Raw genomic sequence first — 20,081 nt, 5'->3', positions numbered from 1 at the left:
GACGGCGCACACCGCCCTTCGTGATTGGTCAGAGCCTGAAAAAGAGGGCGGGCTGGTTAAAGGGCCGCCCGGCGCGGTGGGGCGGGAGCGGCGCGGCGGCGGCCGGATAACGGTGGCAGGTGGCTGTGCCCGCATCCTCGGCACTCCCGGCTCACCCGACACTCCCGGCTCACCGGGCATCGCCTCCTCGGCGGCGGGGCTTGGGAGACGGGCGAGCGGCTCGGCGCGGTGGCACCGTCCCGGGGAGAAGCGTGAGGAGGGGCTCAGCGGGGCCGCTTCCCCCGGGGTTCCCGTTCCCTTCGCTGCCGGGGGCCCGGGAGGTGCCTCCTGCCGGAGCCCCGCGAGGCCCGGGGCTGCCCCGGCCCGTTGAGGCGGAGGGCGGTCGGTTTTAGTGCCCGGGCGGAGCGGGACCCGCCCGGGGCGTTATTGCTGCCCGGCCGCTGGGGCTGTTCGGTCACTTCGGGTGCTTAGTTGGGGTTTTTTTTTTGTTTGTTTTTGGATTTTTCTCTTGTTTATTTGTTGTTTTGTCCTTGTTTGGATGTTTGCTTGGCTTTTCTTAAACCATCTTTTCGTGTTTTTTCTTAACTCGTTTTCGTAGTTTCTGTTTGCTTGCAATTGTTCGTACCAGCCTTATTTAACAACTTTATATCATTAGGTCCAACCCATAGCTAACTTCGTTTTTGAAATGTTGCTGGTGCCTTATAAATGATTAATTCTCTCTGCCCAAAGCCTTCAGGGTGGCCCTAAAATGTCAAAAGGGTGATTTCGTTGTTATCCCTAATTTTGCTCTCCCTGTTTTTCAGGTACAGCGTAAGTGTTATGGGTGATACGGAAGAAGCTAAAATGCAGATAACGCCAGAAACTCCAGGACGAGTCACAATCCTGAATCCTTTTGAAAGTCCCAGTGATTATTATACTCTTCAGGAGCAGATTGTTTCCAGTCCTTCAGTCTTTAAGTCAACGAAATCCTCATCTGTAAGATCTAGTCGTTAGTTGTGTAACTGTACAAATGTAGTGTTAATATTTTCAAATGGATTAAAAAGGGTATCTTATTTAGTGTACTTCAACATATGTACCAAGCTAAAGAGCTTTGGTGGCATTTGGAGTTCCTTCTCTTCACAAAACTGTGCTGCTTTTAAATACAAATATTGCCGCTTAGTCTTCCTCCCTGCCTAAATTTATTTTGTCTTTAGATAATAGTGATTGAGTGCTAAAACCAGTAGAAAGTAGATAAAGACTAGTTGTTAGATGTGGTACTCTGGTCCTACTTACAGTGCAGAAAACCAGTTTCTACTTAGATGCTGAGTAGGCTGGTTGCAAAGAAAACTTAATTGCACTTATGTTGTGAGCTGTTTGTGTACTCGAGTCAGTGATTTTGTGTATCTATGACTGGTTTCTTCCTTGCAAATTACATACTGGTTTGCAGTCAAAATTATTTTCTGATAAGCAGTAGAGGTGAATCTCCTAATGCGACTAAAAAGGCTCACTTGGTAGATAATTTTCCAGATATATTTGAACAGTACTTTGTTAAATAAAGGCATGAAGCTTCTTATTTCTGAATTGGGTTTTGTTGTGCCCTGTGTATGACATTTATGAGGGAAGCATTGCAGAATGTACAGGCATTGCAGCTCCGGTCTTAGAAATGGTAGCTGAAAGGAAGACTGCTCTATTATTTGGATAATCTGGGTTAGGATACTGAGTTTCTGTGGAACCACAGTTCGGATTGAAGAAGCAATTTAAGTTCATCCCAAGTTTTGTATCTTTAGTAGACCTGTCCGTAGGAATTGGGAAGAAACTGACACCTCTGTTTGTGAATACCAGCTGTAACCTTCTACTTTAATATTATGTTGTTAATCATTGCAATATTACTACCAGCAGGATAAGAAGCCTGATTGACTTAATGTTTTTTTAGAGTAGATCATTTAAATAGGAACACTTTTGATTGTTTTTGACAGAAACTATATGGAAGCTGTGATTGTCTTGTTCCATTGAGATTCGTCCTGTGGTTATATTTTTATCTTTTCAGACTAGCAAGCACTAAGGTGCCTGTTTCTTTCTTTAGACACCAGGAAAATTCAGATGGTCTATTGATCAGCTTGCTCTTATAAATCCTGTGGAAATAGACTCGGAAGACATTCGACGCCAAGCAATGTATTTGAGCCGTGCTAGGTAACTTACAATTTATTTTTTATGCAGCTAACTTAGTTTTAATACTCGAACACTTGTTCTTTTGCTTTATTAACATTTCAGCATAGCATGAAAGACTTTTTAATAAAATCTTTTAGCACAATTTTTTACGTGGTATGGATATAATATTTAGATGAGGCTACCTCTGTGTTGCTTCCTTTTAAGAACTGCTGATCCACTCTGATTGCAGTTTGGAAGACAGCCAGATAAAAGCAGCTGGTGGAAGCAAGAAAATGTCTTGCCAGTGATCATTACCAGGCTATGTCTTCTGCTCCTTGTTACAACACAGTTTATCTTCTGAGAATGCTCCATAGTGAGGCTCCTTTGGCCCCTGGGGCTCCTGCAGAAGGATAGACGTGCTGGGGAAGCCCCAGCAGTCTCTTTCAAAGGTATAAATTAATGTGAATGAAGGGGCTCCAGTGCTAGTTACTTGAAGCAGTTTGGGAACCTTACCTCAACTTTTTTCCCTTCTCTGAAAATAACTTGCATGAGGAAAATGGATGGGTAGAACAGTCTCGGTATCTGGAACTTATCCTGAGGGATAATTTTACATGCAAGTGGTGGAGAATGATGTGCCACGTGAAAGTAGCCAGAAGAACCTTAATGGTGAACCCTGTAGACTCTCCTGAACATTTCTCAGATACAAACTTGTGGAAGGAACTGCTCCTGAAGGCGTGAAGCACTGCAGGGATAGAGTAATGAACCTGTCCTGTCTAGATCAGGTTGCTCAGTCGCATCCACCTTGATCTTGAATGTTTCCAGAGATGGGTCATCTACCACCTCTCCAAGCAACCTGTTCCAGTGTTTCAACACCCTCATCATAAAAACTTACTGTTTTTAGTGTCTGACTGAACCTACATCTTTTTGAATAATAAGACCTGTAGGACTATTACTGTCCCCAGCTGTATCTGAATCAGCAGGTCTTAATGTTTCCTGTCCTTCCTCTAGCAGCCAGTAGGTTTCAGACTGATGCTTTTTATATGTTTTAAAGCCTTAAGCCTAATGTTTTTAGGGAGTTAATTCCATTGTTTCTGGAACCTTACTCAGACAAGCTAGCTTTAATGGAGAAGACTTGGGTGACAGTTGCAGTGATGATGAGTGACATGGCCTATAGATGTAAACATGCATTGTCTCAGTGGGTCCTTTCAGCCTGTCCCAATGTTTCATAATCACTGTGGTTCATTTTTTTTTTACCATCTGCTGTGACTAGAAAGAGGCTAGTTTGACTATGTGTAGATTTGCTGTGTCCATGCTTGCATGTTTCAGTGCATACACATACATGAATCCACAGTGATTGTGCTTGTTTTTTGGTACAACTCTTGCAAATGCCTCCACAGATCTGTCACTTTAGCATCATCTAGGCAGATGTTATTGAAAGTGGCATGTCCAAAGACTGCAGGTATATTTGAAGTCTGATAGGCATAAAAGAGAGAGCTGTGAGAGTTTATGTATTTGTCACATCTGTGTGTGCTTGTGTATCGAATAGTATCTTGTTATCTGACTGATTTCTGAAATTATTCAAGGGTAATTCGGGTGTATGAACTGTGAATGAAAGTATTAGGTGGTTCAGCTAAGAAAATTATGAACATTTATAAGCTTCAAAAAATTTTACAGTAAATTACACTGTAGTAACTGAAAGTCAGGCTTGAAGGTGACCGTTAGAGGAAATATAAATATAGAATCTCACACATCATGAAGTAACTACAATATTTTTTTAAAAACTAAGTTAAAAGCTGCACAAGGAAATATAGTCATTGTTAGAAACTGAAACTGAAGAAGCTGTGGCAGACTGGATATTTGACTAGAGAGAACTCTGTGCTAGGAAAGTGGGCTGTGTCAGGAATTTGAGTGTGCAAATTCCAGGAGTGTTTTCAGTTGCCCTTTAATTCCTTACAGCTCTGTTTTTTAGTCTGCTTGGTTTTATAGTGCAAGTCTAATCTCATGTGAATTTTAATAGTAAAATACATTCATATGAAATTATTTTGGAAGATCAGTTATGATTGAGTTTTGGTGGTCCAGACTGGCTGAGTAAACAGACTATTTGCTATTATGTACTTTTAAATGGTACAAATATTTTTCAAATCAACTGAATTGAGAAGTGCATTTATATTTCTAAATTTATGTATGAGATCATTGCATGTAAGAGTAAAAACATCATAAGATTTAGGGTTTGGTGCAATTTAATTTATTCAGTTCCTCTTAAGCATCTCTAAATTTATTATATGTCTGGACTTTACATCTTTTCCTACTTATGTGATGGTTTTGATAATTGAGTTGTTTTTCATTTGTTACTTAGAATTGATAAGGAGACAGAAGACAGAAGGCAAAAAGCTATTGAGGAGGTAATAAAACTTCATGCTCTCAAATATTGATTTGTATACAGAAAAGATTCATGTCTTTTACAGGATTTCAAAACCCAGAAGCCTATTATATTTCAGTAAGAAAGTAATTTTGCACGCTCATCCCTTGCAGTTGTAGCTGGGAATCCACGCACTCCTTTTCTTCCCCTCTTCTTTCAGACACATGTAGGTCAAAACAAGAGATTATTTTCTTTTGGTTTTTTTTTGGTTAGTGGTAATGTGGCTGTAATATAACTCTTACTAACTTCAGGTTAGAAACAGTGATTGAGAATTTGAGGGTTTACAGTAACAGTTGGAGTGAGACTGCATTTTTTTGAAATATTGGAGAATTTGTGTGTGGTTTTGTTTTTTTTTTTTTATTCTTTCAAAGTCTACTTTTTTGGATGGAAGACTTTATTCTGGTAGCTTGTATTTTCCCATGCATTTCATTTTGTTTTTCACTATTCATTTGGTTAGCAGAGAAGGAAAAATGAAATGTTAAACATATTCACTACAGAAATCTCCAATGTTGTTTTCAATTAAAAAAATAAAATAAGTCTCTGATAGGCAGGTCTATCAGTTTCTGTCTCTACAAACAAAAAATGTTTTATTATTCCATAAAGGAGCTGTGTAGTTGACCTGAAGCTAAGATGCTCTGTTGTTCTAAATTTGCATTAAAGGGGGTATTTCCTCTTTGTGAGGTATAACCTAATGGATTATGCAGCTGAACAGCTTGAAACCCTCTCTGATAAAAATGATACCTTTAATAGCTGCATGTTTCAGACTAAGTTTTTTTCATTTGCTTTGAGTCTTGCATTTATTTGACAACAAGATTTGCCATGTGTTTCTTGAAGCTTTGTAATAGTGTTTGTCTCCTCAGCCATCAGGGTGTTTCTCAGTGCAACTGTGATGGTAGACAGTTTCTGGTTCACAGAAAAAGACTGAATGGCCAGTATTCAAAAGTATTTTAACACTAATTAGTTTAGCCAAATACACTGACACTAATAATGTTGCTGAAAAGCCTTGTTTTATCGCTTCTACTGTTACTGCAGTGTCTGTCACTTCTGTGAAGTACTCAATTGTCAAAATAAAACTTAACAAACAGAAAATTTAAAACTAATTATTTTTAAACTACTATGCTAGAAAGCATGGTAGTGACAATTCAATTTTTAAAATGTGTGATTACTGTTAAATGAAACTTGTGTGTAGTTTTCACTCTGCAACTTGAAAGATCTGAGGTACTATGGGTCATAAAGAGCATAAGGGTCTTCAAATCAAAATGTTTTTTCTTTAACCTCTTTGGGCCTACAATAATGAAATGTTCTACATTTTCTTTTCTTGTTCAGGGTACTAGTGTAAATTTAAAGTTGAAAATTTTTAAAAGTACTGAGATGGTTTGTTTTTACTCTACTCCAGTTTTTCACAAAAAAACTCATAGTTCCTTCTCCTTGGACTGAACATGAAGGCAAGCAAGTTTCTCAGTTTAATTCAACTAAATGTAAGTTGCTTTTGCTTTTTTGTGTCCACCCAAAACAATATAGCTTTTGGAGAATTTATCAAGCATAATTTTTCTTTCAACCTCAATTTAAATGTTAAGAACCAGGGATAAAATATGGCACAACTGATCGATTTTTCAGCTGTTGTTGCCAAGTGCTTTCTTTGTTTGGCAATTAATAAATAATTTTTAGTCTTGTATAACTTTCCTTTTTGTTATTCTTGGTCTTTGTTCTTAAATTTTTCTCCATTAATCATCTGTCTGCAAGCATTTTAATTTACACACAAAACTTTGGAACTATCAACTGTGTTGATACCAGTAATAGCCAAGTCTTCTACTTCACTTTTTTTCTTCAGATGCTTGCATGTCCTCTTACTCCCGCTGCTTTCCTCACCATAAAGCATATTGGAAATAGAATTCTGTATTCTTTTACTAGCAGCCTAAATTCCTGTTGTCATCCTGCTAGCTCACTGCCACTAGTGGTGGTGGGTTTTCTAAATTTGTTTCATTTATGCCACTGTTAGATTTTGTTCTTAATGCTCTTATTGAAGTTTATATAAAACCAGCAGAATACAGAATAAATTGATTACAAGATGGAAAATGTGAGCTATAAAGTACTGTTTGCATGCCGTGTTGTTTGGTATGAAAGTCTTAAGTAAGTGGAGATTCTTGGAAGATTTGGGAAAGGCTAAGCTGTTAAATTTTTTATCAAGGAAATGCAACTTGTGGATAGTTCTTGAATTGTCAGTGGTAATATGGTCACTTTAAGGACAGAGAACATAAGGCATAATCTGAAATCTGGTAAAGTGAATGGAAAAAGAAAATAGTCTAATGTGTTCTTCAGCTGCATAAAAAAAAAGTTGAAGCGTGTCTTCACTTTTCTCCAGTCCAGACTGAATGATTTTCTGGAAATGTGTTTTACGTGAACACAGCCTGTTTAGCCAAGCATGAACTAATTTGTTTTAAATCTGTGTCATGTAGAGACAGGAGGAGGCAAAGTTTTGGGCAATGTTGATGCTACTTCACTAAGCTTTTTTTAATAGAAACATGCTGAAATTCTCTTGATAGTATAATGGTAACCTTTTTTCAGTACTCCTTTCTAATCTCTTCCAAACATTGATGCAAAAATTTTGTTTGGTTGTATTATGTATTTTAACTTAATGTTGCCACATTTCAAAACTATGTGCAGTGGATGTTTAAATTTAAGTTTTATGTTTTCCAGCTATAGATATTGATAACATTTCCCCGATTGGAAGACAGCTGAGCTTGCAGCCTGGGAAAAGCAATGGTGAGTAAAAGGCAATGCCTAAAATTACAGGCTTTCTCTGAACAAAAATAATGCATTTTTAATGGATATTTAATTTCAAAAGGAAATTATTTGTTTGTTAGTCTTACTGTAGAAATAGTTTTTCTTGAACTGTATGGTACTGTTAATTTTAATATCCATTTTTCATAGGAATTTAATTCTGTTTTACTCCCTTGTATTTTTTCAAGTAAAAAAATAAGTCTCCTGTAGACTGTGGAGTGCATTTTTTCCAACTCAATGCTTACTTTTTCTGGATTAAAAAGTGAATGTGAGCTTCAGATATATAAGTAAATTACAGTTTTGAAAAACCTTTAATATGCTGGATTGTTTTGGGTTAGAGAATCATGATTTTCTGTGCCAAATAAATATCAGAAATCTTAATATATCTTTTAAACGGTATCATTTTAGATAAATAGGTACTGGTTTTCCCCAAAGTATTTTGATTTTTCTGCTGCTTCCTTTTGAATCCTTCCTTTCTTTAGAGACCTCTTCTCAGTTAACATACAAGCCTCTAGAGAGGCATTCCTAAAACTCTTGGGTTTTTATCTCTAAGCCTAGTGTGCTGCATGCAGTGTTGTCAAATCGGAATCGTACTTTAATTAACACTTTTCCTTATTGCAAGTGTAATTTAAATACCTCAATTGCAGTGCAATTTGAAAGTGAATTTTTGTTTCTACAGCTTTAGCAAAAGGTCACTGTAAGCTAATTTTGTTGGTTTTATTCGTTGCAGCTGCTTGTCAGACAGTACTGTCCTTGCCAGTGGATTTTAATTTAGAGAAAATACTAGGTATGTCATGTAATATCTAAATTTAATTATCAATGTCTAAATAGAAAACTTGGTTTTGTAATGTTGGCTGGGTTTGTCTTGTGAAATACTGAAAACGAAATGTATGAATGAAAGTTCTGTGTATTCTAATTAGACAGTTACTGCATGACTGGAAATTGTTCTGCCTGCAGGTGGTTGAGAGGAGACCTCATTGCCTTCTACAATTTCCTCATGAGGGGAAGAGAAGGGGCAGGCAGTGGTCTCTTTTCTCTGGTGATGATTGACAGGGCCTGTGGGAATGGCCTGAAGTTTTGTCAGGGGAGATTTAGGTTGGATATCAGGGGGTGGTTGGGCACAGGAGCAGGCTCCCCCGGGAAGTGGTCATAGCACCAGCCTGACAGAGTTAAAGAAGCATTTGACCAATGCTCTCAGGGACATGGTGTGACTCTTGGGAGGTCCTGTGCAGGGCCAGGAGTTGAACTTGGATGATCCCCGTGTGTCCCTTCTAACTCAGGATGCTCAGTGATTCTAGAGAGCCTGTGCCTCTCCCAAACAGAGCAGTAATTTGTCTTACCAGAGCTGTTTGTGCAGATGCCAGCCAGGAGTCTCAAAGCCCAACCTTGCCTTGAGTGAAGCTGAGCTGTAACTCTGGCTTTACTGTACCTGAAACCATGGTGGGTACTAGAAGTTGTGTGGTGGCAAAAAAGCCATGACTGCAGAGTGAGGAGGCGGAAGTCCAAATTAACTGTCTGATAAGAAGTGCTGCAGCAAGCAATTGCTGCCGCCTTCTCAGGCAAGGGGCCTGGAAGGGCCTGATCTTACAGCTCATAGGTGGGAACAGTGGGTACAGCCAGCTCAGAGCATTTTGGCTGCATGCTCCTATCCCAGTGCTGAAATTCAGAACCGTGACTGTAGGCTGGCAAAACGTATTTATTGCTTTGGTTTTTTTTGTCTTAACAAATGCTTCCATCAATACATAGTTTGGGAGTTCATGAAAAATTTCTCCTACAGGGAATATCCAACTAGAATAGAAGAAGAGAAAAAATCTAAAATAATCTGGTAAACCTGAGCATATTTTAATGGGTTTTAGTTTATGCTTTCCTACTGTAAACAGCTAACTACTTGTACTTTCTTCAAGTCTAATCTGGTTTGCCTCTGGATGTATCATGAAGACCATCAAAGCATATGGGGGACCTGAAAAAGAGTCTAGGTTTGCTTGGGTAGTAAAATAATCCCTGTTTGACAGCTCAGATGTGAGGAATAATACAGTTCTGGAGAAAGATCAATAAGTATATAGAAGCCAATGTTTTTATATTTTTTAGTTCAGACTTTAGTATTAAGGGATGATAGGCAGAAGTGGAACTACCCTTAGTAGACAGAGGTGACTTTTTGTAGGGATGACAAGCAGTCCTTTGGGATAGGTGCCTAAACAGATTAATTAGTTGCTGTATTGGTAAATTAGATTAAATATTTTAATTTAATTAGATTAAATGTTTTAATTCCTGTAATGGAATGTATTTTTTTTCTATATTCGTATTGGAAACAATTTTTCCCCCACATTTCCAGGTGAATATTTTAGAACTGATGAATTTGCAGATCAGTCTCAGGAAAATCTGAGCTCTTCATCACTCAGAAGAAAGCTGTTTTTAGAAGAGAATGGGAATGTATCTGCATGTTTGTCCCCTTCTTTGCACAGTCCATGTGGTAGTCAGCCACTTGGAGTGCTTTGTTCCATAGAGTTATCTCCAGTCCGGTGCAGAAGCCCTCTGGACACATCTAGTTCAGTAAGTAGCCTGTTTTGTAGGCTGGGTCAGATGTACTTTATGGGAGAGTAGGAGTTAGACTGAAACTTGGGTTTTTGGTTTTTTTTTTTCAAGTTCTGAAAAAAATATGTGAACAAAACTCCTGAAAGAATATATTACTGACTTTTTATTATTTCAAATTATTTCGTTATGCTGCTCTTCTTTTGTATTGTGAATTATGTTTTAATTTTGTTATGAAAAGGGAGTAGGAATTAAAACATACAAAAGACTTGCTGAAAGCATGTTATAACCTTTTTTTGCCCATAAAATGTGTCTACAAAATGTCCTGTTTAAATCCATGAATTGCTGCCTACAGTAACAGTTGATATGAACATGTGATATAATTATATTTCCTTTAAATCTCATAAGCTCATTTATAGTGAAAGAAATGACTTGTGAATCTTTGAAGTGCAGTGCTAAATATGCCTTTTTCTTTCCCATTGGCCAGAGTTTTCAGATGAATAGACATTTACTAGAACACAGAACAAAATGTCCATTTTTTAAATTAAACAAGATGAACCTTATCCCCATGTGGACATAGCTGAAGGGGTTTAGGTGATGTAATTTTCATCTGTGGGGTGGTTTGAAGTGCATGGAAAAAACCTACCTACACTAGGATAGTGTAGCTTTAAAAACAAAGGTAACCTAGCAGGGAATTCCTACAATATAACTGTAGTGCCAGAAGTGATGGGTAGGAGAGAGGGTGGGTTTTGGTCTGGGGTTTTTTGTTGTTGTTTGGTTGTTGGTTTTTTGAGGGTTTGTTTTTTGTTTGTTTGCATGATAGTCTTAAGCAAATCATTCTCTCTTTTCTTAAAGACAAACACTTTTATATCTACTGCTGAATTAAGTAGATTGGATTACATTAAAATATAAATAGTGACTGACTTTTATATGCAGTGATATGAGTAAGAAATTTAGATTAAACACTTGACTAGATACACAGATAGCATTAATACACTGTTTACATTTCTCATAGTTCTTAGGTATAGTGGATAAAATAGTCCTAGCTGGTATTATGTGACAGTTTGTGTCCATTGCTCTTTTTCCCTGTGTGGAGGCATAAGGTCCAGGTAAAGACCTGCAATTGGAATATTTAAGCTAAACTAGAGATTGTTATTGTTATTGTAAAGGATTAGTCCTTCCCAGTGCTGCCATATTAAGCATTTTAGTTAGAACAATTTTATATATGCATGTTAGCCACAGTTTACTTTATGAAAATAATGCTCTGTGGGTTTGATGATTTTTTTCCCTCTCTTTTCTGAAGGGTCAGTTTTCATCAAGTCCTATTCAGGGAGGAACAAGAGCTTATAGTCTAGGAAGTATAACCAGTCCCCCATTTTCAGAGGGGTCTCCTGCACCTAATGGTTCTCCTGCTTTTTCACCAATTGCTTTTCACATAAGAAAAACACCACTCTCAGGTATGGTTTAATTGTATATTTATTACTCTATCTTGAGTAATAGATTTTTATTATAAAAACTATTAAATTCTTACTGGAACATTTTTCTTTTGGAGATGCGTTTCTGTGCTAGGCAGACCAGCAGTCTCCTGTATAACACATCTGCTGTTTAGCAGTGAAATATGTGAAACAATGAAATGCATATGTTTGCAACTTACCAACTAGAAAAAATATTTCAGAAGAAGGCACTGAGACCCAATAAGAATGAAGAAAAGTTAAAAGGGTTAATTCAGTCTAGTGTAGGAAGAGTTTTAAAGCCACATGCCTGAATTTAGTCAGGTTACAATTCTGAGTTGGCCCAGCCTGAAGCATTTTAATATTAATGGGTGAAGTATGTTTAGCTTGAGCTTTCAGATCATGCCATCATGAAGATTATTGGAAATGAAATGACTCATGAAGAAATCACAAACACTTTGTCCTCATTGCTCTAGGAAATGTCACTGTTTCATGCTGTGTCCATACCTGGTAAGGCTTAATGCCTTGTTTATACATGACTATACAGGTTTGGTATGATTATACATATTTATACGTGACTTTTACACATTTTGATTAATGGTATTTTACACCATTATATATGGAGGTTGCACAGGTGTTTTCTCACTTGTTTGAGCTTAAACTTCATTGCTGCCAAAAATTTAAATGCCTATAGATTGTGTATTGACATTTGTTTTGGAAAAAACAAATGGGGGACTAATGGACTACACAAAACCAGCCTTCACCCATTTCCCTTTGAATACTGTATAGTAATGACGTTTAAAAATACAAGGTCTTCAATACAGCAAATGATGTCATAGAAAAGAAATGTGATGGGATAAAAACTTGACTTTACCATATACCATGGTAAAATGTATGTATGGGTGGTGGGTTTGGTTTTTGGGTTTGCTTGTTTGGTTGGCTTGGGAGTTAACAGTCAGTGAAATACTCTGTAGTTGGCTATAAATTATTCAGTGGACTGCAGGGCCTTGAGAATGACGAGTGTTTTTCTATCAGGTGAAGTTAAACTTTGCTCATTTTTTTTCAGACCAAAGAAAATTTACATTTCGTTCTCCAGATATTCCTTCTTCCTCAAGTAGAATGACACCCCCAAGTACAAGAAGTCCTTACATAGATGGTTGTTCTCCAATTAAAAATTGCTCTCCTATGAGACTTGGAGCCTGTAGAGGAACTGCCCAATATCAGACTTCTGTCATTAGAATACCAATTGCAGTTGAGAATCACGAGGATGAGGAGGACAAGGAAAATGCTTCTCCAGCAGAAGCTCACTTCCCAGAAATGGATAATGGAATAAAGGTACATCAGGAAGACAGTGATACTTTTGGACATGGTACACATCTCGTGGTGGCAACTGTGTCTATTGCACCAGATCACTCAGAAGGTTGTCATCAAAGGTTGTCATCATTTCAGGACATAGAAGGCTTAAAGGAAAATAATACTGTGGACATGGCTGATGCAGCTGAAGTGTCAGAGGAAAACACTTGGATGAAAGAAACAATTGGCAGTAGCAATACACCAATGACCAGCTTTATGACAGGCATTACTTTCAGTATTGAAAGCTCCCGCATGTGCATGTCACCTCTTGCAGAAAGCAGCGCAATTCCTTGTGACAACAGTAGTATTCAGGTAAAAATACAATTTTTGATTTCTCTGTAAAACTGAGCTCAACATAACTTGGAATACGTATACTAATCTGGAAGTAATTGTTATTTTCTCTTATTGGATATGGCATCCAGGTGGTATCATGACTTTTATCCCTTCCCTTCATCCCTTCTTTGGGTGGAGTTAGCATAGCAATTATTTTTGTGTTGCTTTGTACATTAGCATATTTAACTTGATCCAAACTAATGCTGACAGACCTGTTCACAATTTGCTTTTGTTATTAACCAGTCATAGTTGGTTTGTTGGATTAAGTTCTATTAATCAAATGCAAATCATACCAGGTATCTGAGGAATTTATTTGTGTTAAACAACAGTACATTTTTCAAGCCCTGCTTTTTGATTTCAGGTGGACAGTGGTTACAATACACAGACTGGTGGAAACAGCATTATGGATACTGCAGGGGCTGAAAACAGCTGCAGAGAAAATGATGTGAACACTATTGTGTTTCAGAATAAATCTCAGGTGATTAGAACAAAGGTAGGCATTGTGGTTAAAACGTGATAGGCTTCCCATCTAAAGCATCCATTCCCTGTTTTATTTCGTTTCAGGGAGCCTGAGGGGAGAGACTGTCAGATGATAATAAAGATGTTAATGCAGTGTTGGTTCAGAGACTATATTGAATAAATGCAGGACAAATATCTTAAACTGGTGAAAAAGAAAAAATGTTTTATGATAAAAGCAAAGGTTGTTTTGGAGGAAACTGAGGTGTATGCATGAATAGTAGTAGTGAGGCTGTTTGTGACTACTGTAGTCTGTCTATAATTTTTATTTATTTTGTTCTTGCTGCTTCACTTATTGCTGAGTTTTAAACATGTGCCTGTGGAGAAGGACATTTCCAGGAGAAAAATTGTCTGCTGCCAATTTTTATAAACTTAGTGTTGAGTCCTAGACCATACCTGGCATGCTGACTTGGTGGGGAGCTTTCTGCATGGGTACAGTCTTTTTACAAGCCCTTTGAGGACGTATCTGAAAAACTCATTACAAATGATAATACATATCTAGCAAAGCTCCCAACCCCTTAATCTTGTGACTGATAGGAAAGAGTTCTACTTTTTCCAGTGACTTGGAAGCAAGGCTAGTTTCTTTGGAGAAGAGAGCAAAGATCATCTCCTCAGTAATTATGGTCACATGATGCTTCAAACTTAGTAGTTTATGGTCTGCTATGTCTTGAAAGTCCTTCAAGGGGAGACAGTACTGACCATTAGTACCAGATTATAAAACAACCTCAAGTAAACCCATTCAGCCCTGACTTCGCTTCTGGATGTGACCTGCTAAAAGCCACTTCTCTGCCAAGGGGAAGTGCTGACTGATGGTGTCTTACAGACCACTGATACCAAATTTTAAACTGTTCATTTAAGACCAGGATAAATGTGCCCTTACAAGAACAATATATGTTTTGTCATTAACTTCTAAAAATACTCATCCAAGTTCCTGCCCCAGTCACTCTGTTGGACATGGATTTTACTTGCCAGAATCACTTGTCTGGTATCAAACCTGTCCTAGAGGGACTTGCAATGTCACTCAGCTGCCTTTTCCCACTGTTAGTCCTTGAACTGCTGGGTCCTGACTAAGCCAAATTTTGCTTTTTAGATTAGGAGTAAAGTGTGAAGGCATTAAACACTTCATTTAGATCTTACAACTGAGAACCCCAGGGAATGAAAAGAAAAAATCACAGACATTGCTGGCTGAAAGATTCAAGTCAGGCTCATTCAGACATTCATGTGAGCCCTTGAAATGAGGTAGTTCTTGCAGACAGCATGTTTCAAATTTCTGTGTAGAGAAAATGTGTTACTTTATTTCTTTCTCATTTCAGAAGGGTAGAGTTGGTACTTAAGTACTTACTATACTTGAAATTTGCAGTTAGTAATCTTGGATCTTGTTTCTTTTGGAGAATTTCTGTTAAAATTGTTTTAAAACTAACTTTTTTTTATTCACCTAGGAGTGTTCTGTTTTAAGCCATAAGGACAATCAGTTGCTGAGAACAAAATCTCCAGAGAAGCAATCCTGTTTTCAAAAAGCCAAAACACATAGCACAGTATTTGGTCAAAATGCAACTTGCAACATTTCTGCTTGGAAACATAAAAATGAAAATCAAGTTCGGGGATTTCACAAAAGTGGTATGTAGTTTTCTGATGGAGAACTTAATCTGTGGTTTCTAATAAATTTTTATACATATGACCTCAATTACCTGGGTTATATATACTATTTTGCTTTTCTAATGCAAATGTAATAAACTGTTTGATATATATTAAGGGAGTTTTTAAATAATGTGGTATTTTTCAGGTCTTATTGAGAATTTATTAGTGTCATTAAGTGATCCTTTTTGAAAATTAAAGTGTCTAGATTTGGTACAGAGAAACAACAGGTTTTTTTTTCAGAATTGTACTCCTTCTGTGACTGGGGTAGATTGCATGAGCAGCCTAGGATAACTTGCATAGGAACCAGTATAACTGCAAAATCACTTACATTTTAAGATTTGTCCCTCCTAAAGGCATGAGGGACATTCTTCTTTGTGGGAAAGAAAACGTGGAAGGGGTATTAGTCTGGTTTTGGATTGCTTTTCTCCAACTAGATATATATTGTGGCTTCATAAATACTACCACTAGTACCAAGAGTAAGTCACTGGACAGAAGTGAACTGCTGGGGTGTGATGAGAGCAAATGCCAAGTTTAGTTCTCTTAGAAATATAAAATGAGCTTTATGTCAGAAGAAGCTGTTTAGTAATTCTCTAAACAGCTTTTTCCTTGGTTTGACAGAAATCTGTGATGTTAGTTAGGTTTAAGTAAAATGTATTATTGGTTACCTTAAAATTAAAAGCTAGTGTTGTGGCTTTGCTAATTGTTTTAGTACTAAACTTGGAGTTGATCACCTGACACTACCAGTGTCTCTGAAGAACAACTGTGTCCAAATTGATGCTCTGGTATGTTTGGAAGGAACCTAAGAAGGTGCAATAAGATTCACTGGTCTCAGTACTGTCACTAAGAAAATGGTGCAGCCTTTCTTAATTCCTAGTATTATGTTGCTTACAGAAATTACCAAAGTACTTAAATAAATCCTTAAAAAATAATTAACTTTTGCATGCCATTTATTACCAAAAGTATTAATACAAGTAAACCTTTGATCCTTTCAAGAAAACCATCAGTTAATTAAAATGGTGGATTGAAGGGGGGGGTCAGAAGCCCAGAACTCCCTTTGTGTAATCAGATTTAGTTGAATTTGCTTGTATTTGTTTAAAAGAACCTCCTGGAATTTATAAATGTGAATGGGGAGAAAAATCCATATGGTACTCTTGTGGCCCTAGTGACCAAGAGGGAAAGAAGAGCTAAGGGGATACACAGGTATTTCTGGGCTCTATTTATGTAGAGCTGTGGTAAACTTCATTAGATTAATGAAAAGTCCATTCTAACAAGTGTTCCAGGTGAAGCAGTCATCATCTCTTTTCATGGCAAGTATGTCCCAGGATACTGGATGGAAGTTCTGCTTTCTGTTCTATTCCACAACCCACAGAAAAGCTTGTACCAAAGTGACAGACAGTGGCTGGTGAGCAGCTATTGGCACACTAGGCCTGAAATCTACTGCTCACATTGGTCAGATCTAAACTGGACCGCAAGATAGCATTTTAAAAGTATCTCAAAAGGGGAGGTGTGAACAGAATGTCTTGGCATTAAAATCAAATCTCTTGGCATTAAAATCAATGTGTTAGACCTGAGAATTGTGTGTTGTTTGACTAGAACAGTTCTTGAAATACTTCCATTAATAATTGCCTAGTGAAGGCTTTCTGAAAAGTGTATTTAGGAAAAAGGGAAATGTCTGTCCACATCACTTGATTGTAGTTCTCACATTGCAAAAATAAATATAAAAGATTTACTATAGAAACCTAATGAGCAAACATGATATGTATTGTTTTTACTTCTCTAAAAATACAGAAGTATTTAATCACTGTTTCTGTAATGCATGTGGGATTGACAGTAATGGAGTCCAGTGTCCCATATTAGCTGTTTCATTGTCTTCACACAGTGCTCTACTAGAAGCTGGAAATACGCTGAATTGATAACTGTTAAGGAATGAATTTTGTTAAAAGTAGGAGATGAACTCAGACTTCTGGAAAACAAATTTTATAGAATAGGGCCTTAAAAAAGGTTCTTAGTTTTAGCTTCTGAGTTTTGTCACTCAAAAGCAGGATACAATTGTCTGAGATTTAAAAGTTATGTATGACCTTGTGTTATTTCTGTTTCTCATGATAATTTTAACAACAATCAATTAAAAGGACTATACAAAGGATTTATTTTTGCAATTGTGATTACTAAAACAGTAATGTAAATTTAATGAACAGGCAGGGTAGCCCAAATTATGATGTGTTTCTGAATTTTTCTGAGTTACATGTATAATTTAGGATTTGGTTTTACTTTTTAATGAAGTTTTTTAATTATTTTCACAATATGTTAAATGATTGGAGGCTTTTGGAGTATTCACATGTAAAAAAGCAATCCCTAAAGTATTTAATTTTATCCTGTATTAGTATTTTCTTAAAGCTAAGAAAAGAGTAAGAGCAGAAATGGGTGAATGTGAGAAGTGATTAAGGATGCTCCCACCTGGATTGCCTGTATTTTTTGTCCTGTTTTGTAGTCTTCAGTTAGATAGGAAATATTTATTTCATGGAAACATGCCTATTTTTTTATTATGTTTGTACAACTGATTTGTAGAAGAAACCTGCTGTGCAAATTACCATGGAAATCACTTGACTGTTCTATTTCTGTAATTGTTCTTAATGCATTGGTTGGCAGACATTGCACAAAATGGTCATTGTTTACATTAAATTAATATAAGTAGTTTTAATGAGTCCTTTAACATGTCTAATTGTAAATTCAGTAGTGAAACAGAATAAAGACATTTCTTTAATACCTATGTTGTTCAATTACTTCTTTCAGTTCTGAGGTGCTAAAGAGAATGCACAGAAATGCTGACTTCTATCAAACTCTCAAACCTTCCTTAAAGGCTATTAACAAGAAAGTCTACAATAATTTCTTCACTTTGCAGAAATATTTATTTTCACCCACAGGACAAAGGTGTAGATATACATGATTTTAAAATTTGTTCTGCATTCATAGTCATAAAAAAGTAGCTTAAAAAAATTCTTTACAGATTATTAAAATGTGTATTTAAAAAGTAAACATTCCTGCTTCTAGCATTTTTTTGCCCATAGGGAAAAATATGTAAATGCAAGTACTTGTGATTTCTTCTTAACTTTTACATCCAGCTATTTTTGTAGCTTCTTTTTCTTTTTCTCTGGTTCGTCCTTGCTGCTTGCCTCTGCAGAGAGACTTGCACACGTATCATTTCCTAATATCTACAGTTAGAAAAAAACAGAAGTCAGAACATTTTAATTCAATTTTTGCTATCCCAGTATCCTAACTTGACTTTACTTGTAAGACCTTTTATAAACACTGTGTCAACATCAGAAACTTCTGATTTAGATAATAATCTAGAAGAGGGTCTACCACCTTAGAACAGTCAGAGGTAGAACACTCACCTGAAATAAAAGCTGAAAAAGGCAAAGAGAAGCAACAGCCCCCTCCTGACAAAGCCAACAGGTTGTTAGCACCCCAACCATCAGGTTGCATTAGCCTTACTTCGTGTCTGTTCCCAAAGTATCCCTCAGACTGGAGTCATGGCCTCAACAGAAGCTCTTGACAAGCCAGAGTTGGTGAGCACAAGTAGAGGGCAGCTCAGCATGTGAATGCACAACAGAACATCTGGGCTCCTCTCTGCCACAATTTTTATTGTCTAGTCTCCATTTTTGAAATCACAGGGATTCACCTCAACCCAGGCTGAGGGATGGACAGATCAGAGCAGCCCTGCTGGGAAGGACTTGTGGGTGCTGGTGGATGAAAGGCTGAACATGACCCAGCAATGTTCACTCACAGCCCAGAGAGCCAAATGTGTCCTGGGTCACATCCAAAGCAGTGTGGCCTGAAGGGACAGGGAGGGGATCCTGACCCCACCTGCAGTACTGCAAGCAGCCCTGGGGTCCCAGCAGAGGAAGGACACGGACCTGTTGGAGCAAGTCCACAGGAGGGCCACAAAAACGATCAGAAGGCTGAATGAAGCAGCTCTCCTGTGAGGAAAGGCTGATAGAGTTGGGGTTGTTCAGCCTGGAGAAGAGATTCTAGGGAGACCTTTGAGCAGCCTTCCAGGACCTGAAAGGGGAGCCTACAAGAAGGCTGAAAAGGCACTTCACAATGGCATCATCCAGTGACAGGAAAGGGGGGGGATGGCTTCCCCCTGCCCCCATTTGAAAGAGTGGGTTAGTTTTAGGTTTTAGGAAAAAATGGTTTATTCTGAATGATGAGGCACTGGAACAGGTTTCACAGAGAAGATGTGGATGATCCATCCCTGGAAGTGTTCAAGGCCAGGTTGGATGGAGTTTTGAGCAACTGTTGTCATGAAAGGTGTCCCTGCCTATGGCAGGGGAATTGGAACTAGATGATTGTTAAAGGTCCTTGCAACCCAAACCATTCTATGGTTCAAGCTCACACAACAGCTTGAAGATCAGAATATATTTACATGTGTTTGGAACATGATATATTTACGTGATTTCTCAAGGAAAAAAAGTAATCATGTTTGACTGTATAAGCAGAAAGAAGCTCTTGCTTATTTTGGGTTCTCTTTTTCCTCTGTGATAAGGGATACTCGATTGATGCAACCATTCTGTTTACCAAGTTACATGTTCCTTACTCTAAGAGCATGATTTTGTAGTGTCATGCAAAATACTTATTAGTCCTTAAGTATGAGAGGAAGTGAAACTCCCTGTGTCCCAAATGCACAAAGAAGCTAGAACTGAAATGTTTTGAGACTAGAGACAGTTATTAGGACATTACAGTTCTTAAAACATTATCAAGAGAGAACTTTTATATTGTGGGGGTTGTAAGACAGAACTGCCATTGACACCCAGCAATTATACGGAGCTGAGCCACCCATCACATTTACTCCAGTTACATTGTAGTTCACTGGAGTAAAAAGAACATCTTATTGAATTTTGGCAGATTTTCAGAGGGACATTTGATTACAGAAC

At 37.6% G+C, this 20,081-nt stretch overlaps 2 protein-coding genes across 2 annotated transcripts in view; one reads left to right on the top strand and one right to left on the bottom strand.

Moving 5' to 3' along the window:
- The first annotated feature begins 90 nt into the window (after nucleotides 1-90).
- Nucleotides 91-17,908, top strand: BORA (BORA aurora kinase A activator). The gene is made up of 12 exons (XM_030961324.1): nucleotides 91-251; nucleotides 804-975; nucleotides 2,063-2,169; nucleotides 4,484-4,529; nucleotides 5,943-6,024; nucleotides 7,244-7,309; nucleotides 8,058-8,114; nucleotides 9,660-9,877; nucleotides 11,160-11,313; nucleotides 12,374-12,972; nucleotides 13,355-13,486; nucleotides 14,949-17,908. The coding sequence occupies exons 2-12, from the start codon at nucleotides 820-822 to the stop codon at nucleotides 15,132-15,134; spliced, it is 1,803 nt and encodes a 600-aa protein (XP_030817184.1). The 5' UTR covers nucleotides 91-251; nucleotides 804-819; the 3' UTR covers nucleotides 15,135-17,908.
- The window catches only part of DIS3 (DIS3 homolog, exosome endoribonuclease and 3'-5' exoribonuclease), a 23,673-nt gene continuing 17,420 nt past the window's right edge, over nucleotides 13,829-20,081 (bottom strand). The window contains exon 21 of the mRNA XM_030961281.1: nucleotides 13,829-18,356. Coding sequence (XP_030817141.1) covers nucleotides 18,267-18,356 — 90 coding nt within the window. The 3' untranslated portion in view covers nucleotides 13,829-18,266. The remainder of the gene's footprint in view (nucleotides 18,357-20,081) is intronic.

Source organism: Camarhynchus parvulus, chromosome 1 (assembly GCF_901933205.1).
Source record: "Camarhynchus parvulus chromosome 1, STF_HiC, whole genome shotgun sequence".
Taxonomy (NCBI): domain Eukaryota; kingdom Metazoa; phylum Chordata; class Aves; order Passeriformes; family Thraupidae; genus Camarhynchus; species Camarhynchus parvulus.
This window is presented reverse-complemented; position numbering and strand designations above follow the sequence as displayed.